At 39.7% G+C, this 17,564-nt stretch overlaps 1 protein-coding gene and 1 pseudogene across 4 annotated transcripts in view; one reads left to right on the plus strand and one right to left on the minus strand.

Annotated features, from left to right (window-relative positions):
- The window catches only part of ATL3 (atlastin GTPase 3), a 56,968-nt gene that overhangs the window by 8,793 nt on the left and 30,611 nt on the right, over positions 1–17,564 (minus strand). For all 4 annotated transcript variants that reach the window (XM_072789608.1, XM_072789609.1, XM_072789606.1 and 1 more), the window contains exons 6-9: positions 14,491–14,547; positions 12,285–12,377; positions 11,241–11,379; positions 4–131 (exon numbers count right to left, since the gene is read on the minus strand). In XM_072789608.1, the coding sequence (XP_072645709.1) occupies positions 4–131; positions 11,241–11,379; positions 12,285–12,377; positions 14,491–14,547 (417 nt within the window). The remainder of the gene's footprint in view (positions 1–3; positions 132–11,240; positions 11,380–12,284; positions 12,378–14,490; positions 14,548–17,564) is intronic.
- LOC140612336 (large ribosomal subunit protein bL33m pseudogene) lies at positions 13,588–14,087 on the plus strand (annotated as a pseudogene).

The following is a 17,564-nucleotide window of genomic DNA, read 5'->3' on the forward strand; positions in this document are numbered from 1 at the left end:
TACCTTAAAATACTCTAGTAGCCCCCGACAGGTGACTTTGGAGCCATTGATCTCCTTCTCCATTAAGTTAGCTGGGTTTAATACAAATGGTATCAGGGTTTGAAGCTGCTCTTTGAATTCACTGGCAATATCTGTTCACAAGACCATGAAGAAGAAAACAGTCAGCTAGACAGACTTGTTCAACCAAGCGGAGTATAAAATGTTTCAACATCTGCCAGTTCAAAGTGAGGGGAGGGAAGGTCCCAACTGTGTCTGGCACCTTCTGCCGCCCATGACCTCTGTCTGCACGTATCTTTACTGTCTCCTCCCTTCTGTCCTCGTGATTAAGAGCTGCTTAGTCCAGAACAGAAAGTGGAGAATATCCTTCCCCTGGTTTTCATCCTGGGGGATTTAGTCTACTTGATAGCCTTTCAAGAAATCTCATTTTTAAGGAATTTTACTAATACAGTCATCAAAAAAAACAAATTATCAAAGCCTCAAGTCCTCTCTCCCTTGCCATACCTTCACACTCCCACTTGAATTCATTAGCAATTACTACTCATCATCCATTTGCTTTTCTATTGTTCATTTTTTTAAATGTTAAAATAAGTAGAAGCACCTGTATGTAGGTATATTTCTGGAGAAAGGAAAGGATTTTCTAAAACAAGACTCAAGCAATACATAAAATCAAACGTGAATGAATTTAACCACATTAAAACCAAGGCACCATAAAAAAAAAGACAGAAGATGGGAGAAGATATCTGTAACATACAACTAACAAAGGTTTCTATCTTAAAATACACATAGAGGATCTATACACTGCAGATAAAGACAAACCCAATCTAAAACTTAACAGGCATGAATAGGAACTGCAGAGCAAAGAAAGCATGAATGTAAATAAATATAGGAAAAGATATTTAATCCTATTAGTAACCAAAGAAATGCTATTTAATGCCACAATGACATACTATTTTATATCACTAATTTGGCAAAAACTAGATGTCTGATCACACTGAGCATTGCCTAGGATATGAATCAATGGGAATTTCTCTATACACTGATGAAGAAAACATAAATTGGAAGCATCATTTCAGAAAACAATTTAGCGTTATACAGTAAACGTGAAAATATACAAATTCTGGGATGCCTGGGTGGCTCAGTGATTGAGGTCTGCCTTCAGCCCAGGGCATGATCGTGGAGTCCTGGGATCAAATCCCTCTATCTATGTCTCTGCCTCTCTGTGTCTCTCATGAATAAATAAATATAATCTTTTTTAAAAATATACAAATTCTAATATCCAGCAATTCTGCTTTTAAAGCACATACCCTTGGGAGACTCCCATATACCTATATAAACTAGAATATCCACAGCAGCAATGTTCATAATAGCAATGTGAACTGGAAAAGTTCACATTCCATCAAGAATAAACTCTGTTATATTCACGGAAGCCATAATTATACTACAATGAAAATGAGTGAACTAAACTACACACTGTAATACAGATAATCTCAGAAATAAAACACTAAAGGGTGTCTGGGTAGCTCAGTCAGTTGAGCATCCGACTCTTGATTTTTGGCTCAGGTCATGAGATCAAGCCCCACGTTGGGCTCCCCACTTACCACAGAGTCCACTTGAGATCCTTTCTTGCCTTCTCCCTCTACCCCTCACCCTGACTGCAGGCTCTCTCTCTAAAATAAATAAATCCTGGGGACTTTGGGTGGCTCAGTGGTTTAGCATTTGCCTTCAGCTCTGGGCATGATCCTGGAGTCCTGGGATAGAGTCCCAAATCGGGCTTCCTGAATGGAGCCTGCTTCTCCCTCTGTCTGCCTCTGCCTCTCATGAGTAAATAAATAAAATCTTTAAAAAAATAATAATAATAAATCCTTAAAAATGTTTTAAATAAAAAAAGAAATGAAACACTCAATGAAAATACAAGTTGGCCACATACTATTTTTTATAAGTTCAAAATTTTAAAAACTTATCAACAGACTAAGTGATTCAAACACAAGTAATGATTTTTTTAAAAAATTCAAGGGCAAAGGGCACCTGGGCGGCTCAGTCATTTAAGCGTCCTTCAGCCCGGGGTCCTGGGATAGAGCCCTGTATCAGGCTCCTTGCTCAATAGGGAGTCTGCTTCTCCCTCTCCCTTTGCCCCTCTCCTTACTCGTGCTCCCCTTACTCGTGCTCTCTCACACACTCACTCTCTCTTAAATAAATAAGCAAATAAAATCTTTTAAAAAAAAAATCCAAAGGCAAAATAAGCACAATTTAGAATAGTGGTTATTATTGTGGGAGGCAGGAGGGAGATGGGATAGGGAAGAACCACATAGGTATAAGAAATAGTACTGGTAATGTTCTAGACAACAGAATGGGCAAACTACAACCCTTAGGCAAATTATGGCCTGCTAACTAAAATTGTCAATACAGTTTTGCTGAAACACAACCATGTCTTCATTTACGCATTGTCTTCAGCTGCTTTCTAGCTACAATAGCAAAGCTGAGTAATTAATATGGTCCACAAAGCCTAAAATATTTACTATCTGGTCCATTACAGAAAAAATTTGCCAATTCTGGTTCTAGATATTAAGTAGGGTAATATGTTTATGATGTTTATATGACATTTTATACTTTTTTCTTTTTTTTAATAATAAACTTATTTTTATTGGTGTTCAATTTGCCAACATACAGAATAACACCCAGTGCTCATCCCGTCAAGTGCCCCCTTCAGTGCCCGTCACCCATTCCCCCCATCCCCGCCCTCCTCCCTTTCCACCACCCCTAGTTCGTTTCCCAGAGTTAAGAGTCTTTATGTTCTGTCTCCCTTTCTGATATTTCCCACACACTTCTTCTCCCTTCCCTTATATTCCCTTTCACTATTATTTATATTCCCCAAATGAATGAGAACATATAATGTTTGTCCTTCTCCGATTGACTTACTTCACTCAGCATAATACCCTCCAGTTCTATCCACGTTGAAGCAAATGGTGGGTATTTGTAATTTCTAATGGCTGAGTAATATTCCATTGGACATTTTATACTTTTTTCTAAAGATTTTATTTATTCATGAAAGACAGAGAGAGAGGTAGACACACACAGGCAGAGAGAGAAGCAGGCTCCCTGTGGGGAGCCTGATGTGGGACTCAATCCCAGGACCCCAGGATCACGCCCTGAACCAAAGGCAGATGCTTACCACTGAACCACCTGGGTGCCCTGACATTCTGTACTTTTTAAAAAGACTTTAGTTATTTTAAAACAAGAATGAGAGACAGAATGAGCATGAGCCAGGAGGGGGAGCAGAGGGAAAGAAGCAGACTTCCTATTGAGCAGGGAGCCCAATGTAGGGCTCGATCCCAGGACCCCAGGATCATGACCCAAGCAAAGGCAGACACTTAATCAACTGAGCCACCCGGGCACCCTGAGGTTTTACACCTTATCTATATAAGTTCTAGGTATTCTTTTATATACACAATACTTTTGCATTCTTTTGGATACCTAATAGTACATTTTAAAATTTAACAGTAGCTCATTATTTTAATTTTCTTTCATATCTGTTATTGCTAGCTGGACCAAACTTTCTCCCATACTGGTTCATCAGCTAATTTCCTTTTCCTTTACCAGGGACCTGTATCTTATAATATAGTCACTCTTCACACACACACACACAAAAATGCTATCCTAATGTGTACTATAATCACTGAAACATTTTCTCCAGTTTGTTTTTAAATAGGCATAAAATTAAGTATTCAAATCTATATCACTTTTCCCTGACAATCTTATTCTTCATAATTTTAAAGAGTTCTTCCTCAATTCCAGAGATCTAATAAAATTAAATTTTCCCCCATGCTTTAATTTTTATAATTTAAGTCTGTAATCTACTTAGAATTTATTTACGCCTCATAAATTAAAATCCACATGGTATTTCTCTCTAAATAGTAACACGTACTTTTCATGTCCACCAATTCCCATCCCATCTTAAATAACTGATTATAAGATCTCATGACATTGAAAAAATTGGGGTTTTTTTTTAATCTGTCCTACCTAAGTAAATGGGTACCAATCTCCTATCCAGACTTAATTCTGTATCTCCTCAGGATGGCGCCAAAGTACGGCCTTTACCAATTTTAAAAAGGGATTAATCCCCATATTACACATTGATTAGTGGCTTAATATAGGCAAAAGGTGACATTTCAACCAGTGGGGGAAGTTGGACTATTCAATAAATACTTTAGGGACAAATGGGTAGCCACTCAGAAAATAAGATGGATCTAAACTCGATCATAAATTATAATGTGAAAAATGAAACTACAAAATTTCAAGAAAAAAGTGGGATAAATTCTTTATAACTTAGAGTGAAAGACAATAAAATAGTATACATACTATGCTATTCTGTATATATTCATATTTGCTTGCACATCCTCAAGAAACTCTGGAAGCCTAAAAAAAATAGAAGACAGACTAATTTCTCACTAAATACTTTCTAATCCTTTTTGGGATTTTAAACATGTGAATGTATTACCTATTCAAAAAAAAAAAAAAAGCCTGTTTTTATGGTTTCAACTTTTATCATACTGAAAGACTAAGAGCTTCAAAAATATTTCACTCAGGAACTGGCATAATCTAGAAACCACAGATTGTTCCAATACTCAGTTTTTTGTTTGTTTGGTTTTGGTTTTTTTTAAGATTTATTTATTCATGAGAGACACAGAGAGAGAGAGAGGCAGAGACACAGGCAGAGGGAGAAGCAGGCTCCATGCAGGGAGCCCAATGTGGAACTTGATCCAGGGACCCCAGGACCATGCCCTGAGCCAAAGGCAGGTACCAAACAAACCGCTGAGTCACCCAGGGATCCCTGCCAATACTCGGTTTTATCCAGATTTAACACATCCTCCGCTATTAATGCTTTTATTGAAGGCTATACCAAAACACTAGTTTTAGACTCAGAATAGGTAGGAATTATCTTCTGACAATCTTAAAATCTCATGGTTTCAAAGAAGATTGTGCCCTACAACTCTTCTGTTAAATTTCTAGCCAAACAATTCAGGGGTTACTGCATTTGGTATCTCTGCTCTAGAAAATATGTAGATGACAGTTGTCTTTATGGTGTGACACAGTCATCTGTGTCTGATCAAAGGGGTCTCGAAAGTGAGCTAACCTGGGATCCCTGGGTGGCGCAGCGGTTTGGCGCCTGCCTTTGGCCCAGGGCGCGATCCTGGAGACCCAGGATTGAATCCCACATCGGGCTCCCGGTGCATGGAGCCTGCTTCTCCCTCTGCCTGTGTCTCTGCCTCTCTCTCTCTCTCTCTGTGACTATCATAAATAAATAAATTAAAAAAAAAAAAAAAAAAAAGAAAGAAAGTGAGCTAACCTAGCTAACAGGAAGCAGCAGTTGAGCAGCGATTATATCAAAACTAAGACAGTGTTTGGCAAGTGTTCACCTCTGAATAAATGGTCATTCTTTGAAAAAAAAATATATATATACACACACATACATATATCGTAAAATAAAATCACTAAAATAATTCCTGAGTATTCAGGAGAACATTTGTAGAAAATGTAGCTTTTATTAAATTCAGATGTTCTAAAGTAATTACATTAAGGTCTTTCTACAAATTAGCCCTAACTGCTCTCAAGCTACTCTTGTCTTTTCTGGGTTATATGGAATGGGCTTGCAGGATCTCAACCTAAGTCATCATACAAGTATATACTTAAGAAGAGACAACATGTAGGCATTTTCTTTAATTTTGAAAAATACATCAGCTCTATTTACGTCCCCCACAATAAAGTTTATGTGGTTCTCAATCAAGTACTTGCCAAATACTCCAAGTCACCAACTATTTGCTATTTAGCTCCAATATATGCTTCACTCAAAATCCTTTAATACCCTGTTTAAAAGGTTCCCTAAAATTACAAAATAGTCCTCTGCAAAGCCTCTAAAAAGTACACAAACCTTTGCAGAGCTAATAAAAATTCTTTATGAACAATCCTCCTAAGGACTATAGTTCCTAAAATTGACACACAAGGCAGAATATAAATATATTTTTAAATAAAGCAAAAGAGGAAATTTTTATTTTTCAAATTTAAAAATTTTTATTATTTTTTAAAGATTTATTTATTTGAGAGAGACCAAAAGTGAGAAAGATCACAGAGGGAGAGGGAGAAACAGACCCACTACTGAGCAGAGAGCCAGATGCAGAGCTCGATCCCAAGACCGCGAGATCATGACCTGAGCTAAAGATAGACGGCTAACTGACTGAACCACCCAGGCAGCCCAATATAATTGTTTTTAAAATAAAAGATTTAGGGGCACCTGGGTGGCTCAGTCAGTTAAGTGTCTGCCTTCAGCTCAGGTCATGATCTCAGGGTCCTGGGATCAAGCCCCAAGTCTGACTCCCTGCTCAGCAGACAGCCTGCTTCTCCTCCCTCTCCCTCTAACCCTACCACCCCCCCATTCATGATCTCACATGCTCTGCTCTCTCAAATAAATAATTTTTAAAAATAAAAACATAATTATAAATATATTTTTAAATAAATAGGATCACACAACATATGCTACTATGCAACTTTTTTACATTTAGTATATCATACACATCTATGCAAACACAGATCCATCTATCTATCTAGGGAGGGGTGCCTGGGTGGCTCAGTCAGTTAAGCATCTGACTCTTGATTTCAGCTCAGGTCATAATCTCAGGGTCATGAGTCTGAGCCCTGTGTTTGGCTCCACACAAAGCATGGAGTCTGCCTGGGATTCTCTCTCTCTCCTTCCTCCCTGCTCTCTTAAAAAAAAGACTTTAAATAACTTTTAAAATAAATTTTTAAAAGTACAAATGTACCATAATTTAACCAATCTTTCAAAAACACTCATTTAAGTTGTTTCTAATTATTCCCTAGTATAATAATGCTACAGTAAAAATATATCATTAGCCATATATTTTTACCTACTTATTTGGACAGTTCCTTAAGATACTTTCTTAAAAGTGAAATACTGGATCAAAGGATATAAACATTTTAAATTCTGAAAATTATCTATAAAAACAATGAATTTGTACCAATAAACTTGCACTTTCTCAGTTAGTGTGATGCTACATGTATTTTCATGAGTATATACTGACCATTTGTACTTCTTCCTATGGGACTTCATTTTCATGTAAAAGAGTAAGATTTTAACCCCATAAATGTGTTTTAAAGTTCAATGATGAATAAGGGAAGCAAATAGTACATAATTATGAGACTAATAGCTCCTTATACATAATTTGTTCCCTATTTTATAAATACAATAGGAAAATCAGCACACTGAATATTTACTGATAAGCTGTTTACGGGGATCCCTGGGTGGCTCAGCAGTTTGGCACCCGCCTTTGGCCCAGGGCATAATCCTGGAAACCCAGGATTGAGTCCCACGTCAGGCTCCCTGCATGGCCGGCTTCTCCCTCTCCCTGTGTCTCTGCCTCTCTTTCCCTCTCTCTGTGTATCTCATGAATAAATAAATTTTAAAAATTAAAAAAAAAAAAGCTGAAAGCTGTTCATACTTTTTTTTTAATGATTTTATTTATTTATTCATGAAAGACAGAGAGGCAGAGACATAGGCAGAGGAAGAAGCAGGCTCCATCCAGGAAGCCTGATGTGGGACTTGATCCTGGGACTCCGGGATCACACCCTGAGCCAAAGGCAGATGGCTCAACCGCTGAGCCACCCAGGCATCCCAATTTTATTTAATTTTATTTATGAGGGCAGCCTCGGTGGCACAGCGGTTTAGCGCCGCCTGCAGCCCGGGGTGTGATCCTGGAGACCCAGGATCGAGCTCCACATCGGGCTTCCTGCATGGAGCCTGCTTCTCCCTCTGCCTGTGTCTCTGCCTCTCTCTTCACTCTCTCTGAGTGAATAAATAAATAAATAAATATTAAAAAAAAAAAAAAAGCAAGCCCTAGGATTCTATTAAACAGTTTCTGATAATGAGCAAAAATTTAAAAAATAATAATAATAATAATAATTTTATTTATGAGACACTTTATTCATAAGACATGGAGAGAGGGGCAGAGGCATAGGAAGAGGGAGGAGAAGCAGGCTCTATGCAAGGAACCCGATGTGAGACTCAATCCCAGGACCCCAGGATCACATCCTGAGCCGAACACAGACGCTCAATCACTGATCCACTCAGGTGTTCCCATAATTTTTAAATACATACAGGACTGAACAGTATCGTCTCAAAATGCATGTCCTCCTGGAATCTCAGGACATGACCTTACTTGGAAATTACAGATATAACTAGTTGAGATCATACTGGATTACGGGGTGATCTAAATCTAAACAATGGTGTACTTAGGAGAGAACACACAGAGACACACAGAAAGAAGGCAGCCATGTAATGAAAGAGACCAGAGTGACACACGCAGCTCCAAGCCAAAGGACGCCAAGGCCTGCCAGCAAACCTCAGAAGCTACAAGAGAAGCAGGAGACAGATTCTCCTCAGAGAAGAGAATCTCCTTCCTCTAGAAGCAATCAATGCTGACACCACGATTTCACAATTCTGGTCTCTTGAATTTTTAAGCAGTAAATTTCTGGTGTCCTAAACCGTCCAGTTTATGGTGGTTTGTAACAGCAGTCCTAGGAAACAGATACAATATGCACACCCAACAGTGATACACAATTTCAGAAGTTGGGGTTAGAAAACAAGTTTTTCCTATTTCCTGGAATGACATAATAAAAGTGAAATTTTTTTAAGATTTATTTATTTATTTATTTATTTATTCATTCATTCATTCATTCATTCATTCATTCATTCGAGACACAGAGAGCGAGAGAGGCAGAGACACAGGCAGAGGGAGAAACAGGCTCCATGCAGGGAGCCCAATGCAGGACCCGATCCCGGGTCTCCAGGATCACGCCCCGGACCAAAGCCCAACCGCTGAGCCACCCAGGCATCTCTAAAAGTGAATTTTAAAACAATGTTTTGGGGCCTTTGGGTGCCTCCGTAGGTTAAGGATTTGCCTTGGGCTCAGGTCATGATCCCAGGGTGATTGGATCGAGCCCCACACCTGGCCCCCTGCTCAGTGGAGAGTCTGCTTCTCTCTCTGCCCCTCACCCGACTCCTGCTCAGTCTCAAATACAATAAAATCTTTTAAAAGAATAAAATAAAAATTATAAAAACAATGTTTTTAAACATTAAAATGCTTGAAAATACAGAGGAATGCCATTTTGTATGTTTGTAGCTGATAACCTGAGAACACCCTGAAGCAAGTACACAAGGACGTCATGATAACCCACCCCCTTCTCAGCATCCTCATTTAGGAATCCAGCCCTGGACACCTCCACTCTCAGTGATGAACAAACTTGAATTTAGGTTTGGTAAAGTATTTCTAAAAAGAGTGGTAAAATCCTAAAGGACCACATTACCTACACACTCCACTTTCTCTAATATACTACATTCAGAAAAGTCACTTGCAACTGCTTTTAAGTAAAAAGTTCTAGCTCCAGTGTTGCCTCTGCAGATTTTTCTCAAAATCCAGACCCCACACTTGGATTTCTGAATTGCCATCTAATAGACTCTGGAAGTTTCCTGTTCAGGAAAGCTGCCAACCACATAAAAATATCATGTAGTGACCAAAGAGAAAGTAAAGGTAAGTCTCTCAAACTCAGTTTTTTCTGCAACGTGAAGGCCAGCTGGAATGTAATCTTAAATTGAAGTATATTAACATTCTTGGATCAAATAAGTCAAATAAATAGAAAATTATGTATTTTATATTTAATACAAGGTTATGAAAACCTCCCACTTCAAAAGGCAAGTTCTCCGGGAAACTAAGCATTTTAAACCCTCTAAATTATTTCCCTAAAATAACAGACCATCTATTTTAGCTCACTATGACCTTGGGACAAAAAAAAAAAAAAAAAAAAACAGATGTGAATCTCTGCCCCCCACACTCATTAGCAGAGTGCTTTGAGCAGTTCCTAAACTTTCCTAAGCCAGTTTCTTCATGTGTCAGAGAAAGGAAAGGATGGTACCAGCTTATGGAAGCACTGGGAACATGACGTAGGAAGGTAAACCAGTACAGCCTTGGTGCTCCTGTGGTCTGAATGTTTGCATCCCCACTAAATGTGTATGTGGAAACCCTAACCCCTAAAGGCTATGGTATTAGCAGGTGGGGCCTCTAAGAGGTGATTAGGCCATGAGGCTGGCGCCCTTGTAAATGGCACTAGCAGGCTTATAAAAGAGACCCAGTTCCCTAGCCCTTCCACCACACGAGGATACCACCAGAAGTCTAATAGCAGAAAGACACCTGACCATGCTGGCACCCTGACCTTGGACTTCTAGCCTCCAGAAGCATAAGAACTAGATTTCTGTTGTTTATAAGCCACCCAGAATATGGCACTGTTACAGAAGCCCCAACAGATGGACGGCGGGGAGTATAGCAGAGCCTCCAGAAATGGGAGCTATTTTTATTGCTACTTTGCGGGAACCTGAACAGCTAAGTTTATAAAGCAAAGTGCTAGTTTAGGGCACCTGGGTGGCTCAGTGGTTGAGCATCTGAATCCCAGGGTCCTGGGATCAAGTCCCATATCAGGCTCTCTGCAGAAACCTGCTTCTCCCTCTACCTAGGTCTCTGTGTCTCTCACGAATGAATGAATGAATGAATGAATGAATGAAATAAATGAATGAATGAATGAATGAATGAATAAATAAATAAATAAATAAATAAATAAATAAATAAATAATAAAAACAAAACAAAGTGCTAGTTTCACAAGTGTAAACTGAGGGCTAAGTATTAAATGACTTAAGGTCTTAATGAATAAGGAACGAAAATAAGATAATGGAATCCAAGAGTCCTGATGTTCACACATGACTCAGTAATAGGCTCTGTGCTAATCACAAAGAAGATAAAAACACATAGCCATGCTGTGCATCACCTTACCTTTCTTTGGGAAGTTAACTGTACTTGATAAGTATCAGCTGACCAATGTTTAGTGCTCCTTCATTTAGCGCTTTTATCTCTTGAACACCAACAATCACAACATGCCTCTTACAAAGCTCATTAATGAATATTACCACCACCATTTCAAATGGAAAAATTAAGGTAAACTCTAATGGTCTCACAGTAAGGCAGAAGCAGAAACTGAAGTGGACTCTAAATACCATTCTCTCTAAGAGAACATGCTATTCTTCTCAAGCATTAGCATTAGCTGAAGTTATAACTGACAATTTTTGGTCACTATTTAATTCCAAAGATGGAATCACAGGTCTAAAATAACATCATTTGTAACATACCTTTCAATTTCCCATCAAAGTCAGGGCTTGTGGCCACCTGGAGTCCTGGATGTGGTAGAAGAAAGCAGGTGACATTGGAGAAGCATGAGTGAATGTGATTTCGGACATTCTGAATTTCTTCATGTTGATGTTCTTTCACCTGCCAAAGATGACCAACAATTTACAAAGGGCCATTTGTTTTTCTTCACTAGGAACCACTAGTATAGGACAAAGGAAAGATTTCCCAACTCTGATGGATTATAGCCACCTGTTTTGTCCAATGAGAAAACTCAGAACCCTAGAAGCAATAAATGCATCCATTTGATTAACCGTGGTTTGGCTTCTATAGCTATCAAAGAACAGGACTATAGAGTTTTTTAAAAAAGAGTATAGGGGATCCCTGGGTGGCTCAGCTGTTTACCGCCTGCCTTCGGCCCAGGACATGAGCCTGGAGTCCCGGAATCAAGTCCCACGTCAGGCTCCCTGCATGGAGCCTGCTTCTCCCTCTGCCTGTGTCTCTGCCTCTCTCTCTTTCTCTGTCTCTCTCATGAATAAATAAAAAAAAAAAAAGAGTATTGCACAATACTTCAGAAGAACAAGGGAAGGTTTGTGGGCATGAAGAAGATCTAATAAGTTAGTAGTGATCGACAAAGGACTCCTGTCCTTAATTTTGGAGAACAGGTTAAGCTTGTTTATATCTACCCCAAAACTAGTGAGAATTTTGAAGAACAACAACAGAACTAAAGTTCTGAATACACCAGTCTAAAGACACACATAGAACCTGGTGCAAAATGTGAAACGGAAACCACAAGCAAAGTTTGGGCCAGTCAGGAGTCCTTCAAAAGTCCTTTGAAGCCAGAGTCCTTCCTTGCAATTCCTGTGCACTACATACCCAGGCTCTGCGCTCCTACATGAATACTAGCAGTGTGGTAATATGCCTAAATATTTAACACACTTAATATAATTTTCCATACTCTGCTTTAAATACTATGGCTAAAGGCAAATTAGAAAGTTATCACTACTTTCCTTGTAGGTAATTCCTCAGAAGGTTATATTTCTACTAACCTGTAGACGCTTATCCAAAAAGGACATTCCTCCCTGTAGTCCATAGTTGTATTCATAAGGGAAACTCCAGTCTCGAACCAGAAACATTAGAGTCTATTTAGGAAAAGAGAAGAACATATTATAAAGCTGCATAAATGCATTTTCAAAATAACAGCTGAGGGATCCCTGGGTGGCTCAGCGATTTGGCGCCTGCCTTTGGCCCAGGGCGTGATCCTGGAGTCCCAGGATTGAGTTCCACATCAGGCTCCCTGCATGGAGCCTGCTTCTCCCTCTGCCTGTGTCTCTGCCTCTCTCTCTCTCTCTCCCCTCCCCCCCGTGTCTCCCATGAATAAATAAATAAAATCTTAAAAAAAAAAAAAAAAAACAGCTGAAATATTTCTTTAGTGCCAGCTTCTTCAAAGGAGGCAAAAAATTGTGAAGGATTTATTTCTTCTGTAAAGGTTTCTTCTTAGAAACCTTATAAACTGGGGATCCCTGGGTGGCGCAGCGGTTTAGCGCCTGCCTTTGGCCCAGGGCGCGATCCTGGAGTCCCAGGATTCAGTTCCACATCAGGCTCCCTGCAGAGCCTGCTTCTCCCTCTGCCTGTGTCTCTGCTTCTCTCTCTCTGTGTGTGACTATCATAAATAAATAAAAATTAAAAAAAAAAAAGAAACCTTATAAACACTAGAAGGACATGTATAAGTCAAATGTAAGATGAATATATCCTATTGGCTATTTTTGTTCCCATGGGTTGATAAGAGCAGAAGGAAGAGATTGAGGAGATGTTAAATTCAAGGCTCTGCTCTGAAGGCAAGTATGAAAAATGTGGTAAAGGACAAGAAAATAACAGGGTACCAGCTAATCATAAAATCAGATCTACTTTTAATGTTAGAAAGGAAAACTAAATTAAATAGTAATACTTAAAACTCCTTTAATGTTATTGAGATTACTACGCATTCTCATCCTTGTGAAACAATTAGCTAAAGCAGGGGCCAGAAAACTCTTTTGTAAAGGACCTAAGAATAAGTATTTTAGACTGTGGTAACAAGCAGCAGCTATGGACAAATGAATGTAGCTGTGTTCCAATAACATTTTATCTAAATTTAAATGTTAGTGTCCACAGCTAATTCACACATGGCATGAAATAGTATCACTCTTCTGATTTCAAACACTTAAAAACATAAAAACCATTCTTAACTCACAGGTCATATAAAAACAGGTTGCTAGCCTGATCTGGCCTGTGGGCTGCAGTCTGCTGACCTCTGAACTAAAAAAAGACATAAGAGGTGCCTGGGTGGCTCAGCTGGTTAAGGATCCAACTCTTGGGAGCGATTTTGGGCCCGTTTCGGAGACTGCGGGGGTGTTGTCACCATGTTCCTGTCCACGGTCACCTTTGCCAAGAGCAAGTCAAAAACCATTCTGGTCAAAATGCTGAGCCAAGCTGGAACAGGTTACTCCTTCAACACTAAGAGAAGCCGACTACGGGAGAAACTCACTCTCTTACATTATGACCCAATTGTGAAAACAAAAGTCCTCTTTGTGGAACAGAAGAAAATACGCTCCCTCTAAACAATGGATTGAAAATGAATTTGATTTATAAATGAGAAGACTAAGGGCGGGATACTGATTCAGAAATTCTGCAGTGTGTAATAAAAGAAGAGGAAATAGCACGGAATCACTGCCTCCTGTGATTTGAAGGCCATTGTGAAGAAAAATAATGTACTGAAAGTTCTTCATAGTAGGACATATATCATTGCATCACATTTATTTATCTTTCTGGATATTTTTATAGCCCTTAATAAAAAATATTAAAATAAAAAAAAAGGGTCCAACTCTTGGTTTGACTCAGGTCATGATCTCAGGGTTGTGAGATCAAGGCTTATGTGGGGCTCCCCATTCAGCAAGGAGTCTGCTTGAGATTCTCTCTCTCCCTTTCTGCCCTTCCCCAACTTGCATGCATCCTCTCTCTAAAATAAATACTCTCAGGATCCCTGGGTGGCTCAGCGGTTTAGCGCCTGCCTTTGGCCCAGGGCGTGATCCTGGAGTCCCGGGATCAAGACCCTCATCAGGCTCCCTGCATGGAGCCTGCTTCTCCCTCTGCCTGTGTCTCTGCCTCTCTCTGTGTCTCTCATGAATGAATAAATAAATAAATAAATCTTTAAAAAATAAAAAACAACAACAAAAATAAAACAAAAGACATGAATTACATTTATAGTTAGCATTCTACCTGGAAGGGTTTTTGGAAAATTTCATCCATTGCCAGACGACCATATTCTGTGAAGAGCTTTAAAAAAGAAGAGTTAATGGTTTGTTAGTTAAAATAATTTAAAGTATGTCTACAGCTACTGTTTAGCTAAGAATTCATTCAATAGACTCAATGCTATTTATGAGACCAAAGTTCTATAGTTTCAAAAGCTTGGAGAGCCATGAGCCTTAAAATAATCTGTTATTCCTCTGCCTCATAACCCAGATCCCAATTCATTAGCAAACCCAGAATCCAACCACTCACAGCTTCCATGTGGCTTGGAAAATTACAACAGCTTCCTAACTGGTCCTCCTGCCTTGGCCTTTGCTGTCCCCCAGACTACTCTCGGTACAGCAGCCACGATGGCTCTGCTATGAGGTCAGTTAGATCACATGATGCCTCTGCTTAAAACCCTCCAACCTCATAGTAGAAAAGCCAATCCCTTGCGGTAAGATCCAGCCACACTGGCACTCCTGGCTCTTCCTCAAATATGCTGCACACACTGCTGCCTTAGAGCCCTTGTTCCAACTCCTCCTTCCGCCTATAAGTTTCTCCCCCCAAATAACTGCACATTCCCCTCCCTCATTTTTTATGGCCTTTACTCAAATGGCTTCCCAAAGAAGCCTTCCCGACTGCCTACCTCAAAAGATTACAAGTTTCCCCACAATTCTTCTTACCCCGTAACTTTAAAATATTTCTCCTTAACCTATCTCACTATCTAACATGCTATACCTTTACTTATCTTGATAATTCACTACTGGAATTTACTCTCCAGAAGGGCATGAAGGTTTGTACTACTCTATCTCTGGCAGCAAGAGGAGTACTAGACCAAGAGTGCCACGCAAATGACAAAATGAACAAATTCTCTAAGGTCAGTATTTCTATGTACATTCACCTCTATGTCCTCATGAAGCCTCTCACTAAAAATATAGCAAAATGAAGTTTATTTTTTTTTTATTTTTTTCTTTTATTTATTTATGATAGGCACACAGTGAGAGAAAGAGAGAGGCAGAGACATAGGCAGAGGGAGAAGCAGGCTCCATGCACCGGGAGCCCAACGTGGGATTCGATCCCGGGTCTCCAGGATCACGTCCTGGGCCAAAGGCAGGTGCTAAACCGCTGCGCCACCCAGGGATCCCCGCAAAATGAAGTTTAAAGTTAAAAGTTATGAACTCAGGACAAAGAAGATGAGAAATGATATGGCAACAAAGAAGAGTTGTCAACACTCTGGAAGGAAAACCGACAAGTGAAAAACTATCTCAGGTTTTGGCTTTCTCTGCCTTATCTGTGACAAGCAGGGACCAAAAAGAAACAAGTGGATTCTCTCAGCAGTCCCCAAAAGGCTCAGAAATTAGAAGCCCTGGTCACCATGAAGGAGAGGGTAAGGGAGTGGGGCTAACAACTAAAGAAATGGTTCCAAGTCTTTGGAGAGAATACTACACTCCCAGATCCTGCTCCCTCCCTGCACTCCAAATCCTCTATCTGTCCCCACAGAAGATGAGAAGTGTACTATCTGGAGGAAATGAATCAGAAAGAATTAAGACCTTTATATAAAACTCAGCCGACAGGAAGAAGGTAAGTCCCCTACCTTACTGGAAATGGGTACTTAGGTCAAAGTCTACATAGTGAGACTCCTTAGCCTCTCATCCTATGGGAGCCATAGCAAGCTTCTACCCATCCAGGCAGGAGTTTAAAGAATTCTTCTTTGGGGAAACTGACAGCCCAAGAATAGGCTGCAAATACAGACATTCAGGGGTTGCAACAAAATACCCAAATAGTCTTGTCCAGTCACCTCACTGTGACCCAAACCAGTACACAAGGCCCACCCTCTCTTCAAAGGTCCCAGTCAGATTTTTTTTTTTTTTTTAAGATCTTATTTATTTATTCATGAGAGACACACACAGACAGAGGCAGAGACACAGGCAGGAGGAGAAGCAGGCTCCATACGGGGAGATGCAGAACTCGATCCCAGGACTCGGGGATCATGCCCTGAGCCAAAGGCAGATGCTCAACTGCTGAGCCACCCAGGCGTTCCCCCCAGATTTTTAACAGCTCATTCTTAAATACATATGGCCAAGGACACCAGACTTTTGAGAAAAGCTATTAGCAGAAGAGACAAAAACTTATGTCCTTCAATTCTAAAACATCATCTTATATTATTCCTTTTCTAATTTCTTTCCCTCCATTTTCTATTACCTTTTACTAAAACACCCCCCCTCATTATTAACAGGTGCAACCTCTCCTGAACTGATGCTTAACTTCTCCTTGTTTGCTATGCCCTCCCATTCTCCTGCTCCTCTCTTCCCTTTTTGCTCTTCACTCTCCTGCCCCACCCTGCTCTTTTGTCTCTGCTTCACTCTCTCTTTCTGGTCTGTCTTCTGCTCTGTCCTTTCATTCAGCCCGCCAGGGAGATTTTCTCCAATTTAGTGTCCAGCTCTTTCTCTACTGAAGTTCCCAATTTTACTGACATAGTGTTCATTTCCGAGCTTTTGTTTTCTGAATGTTGCTTTTTTAACAGTATCCTGTTTTTTCTTGGTTGCAACAGCTGCAACATCTTCTCTTTCTGAGGAGATGCCTTTATAAAGAATGAAGAAAAAGCCCACATTAAGGTACATTACCATGAAAATTCATGCCAAGAATAAGAAGATCTTAAAAGCTTCAGAGAGAAAAAAGTCACATACAAAGGATCAGGAATCAGATGGTGTGGGACTTCAGCAGCAACACTGGATGCTGGAAAGCAATGAAACAATGCCCTCAATTCTGAAAGAAAGTTATTTCTATCCTGTAATTCTAGGGTAAAATTCAAATATCCTCGGACTTATAAGAACTCAAAAAAAGGTATTTCCCACACATCCATTCTATCCTTTCTCAGAAAGCCAGTGGAGAATGTTTAGAATTAAGGAGACTAAATAAAAAAGAGAAAGAGGATAAACAAAAGAGCTTTCTATTCTCCCAGAAATAAACCTATACCTATATGATCATTGACTTTTATGACAAATAAGCCAGCAATATACAATGAGGAAAGGACAGTCTCATCAATAAATGGTACTGGGAAA

The sequence above is a fragment of the Canis lupus genome, chromosome 21 (genome assembly GCF_048164855.1).
Source record: "Canis lupus baileyi chromosome 21, mCanLup2.hap1, whole genome shotgun sequence".
Taxonomy (NCBI): Eukaryota; Metazoa; Chordata; class Mammalia; order Carnivora; family Canidae; genus Canis; species Canis lupus.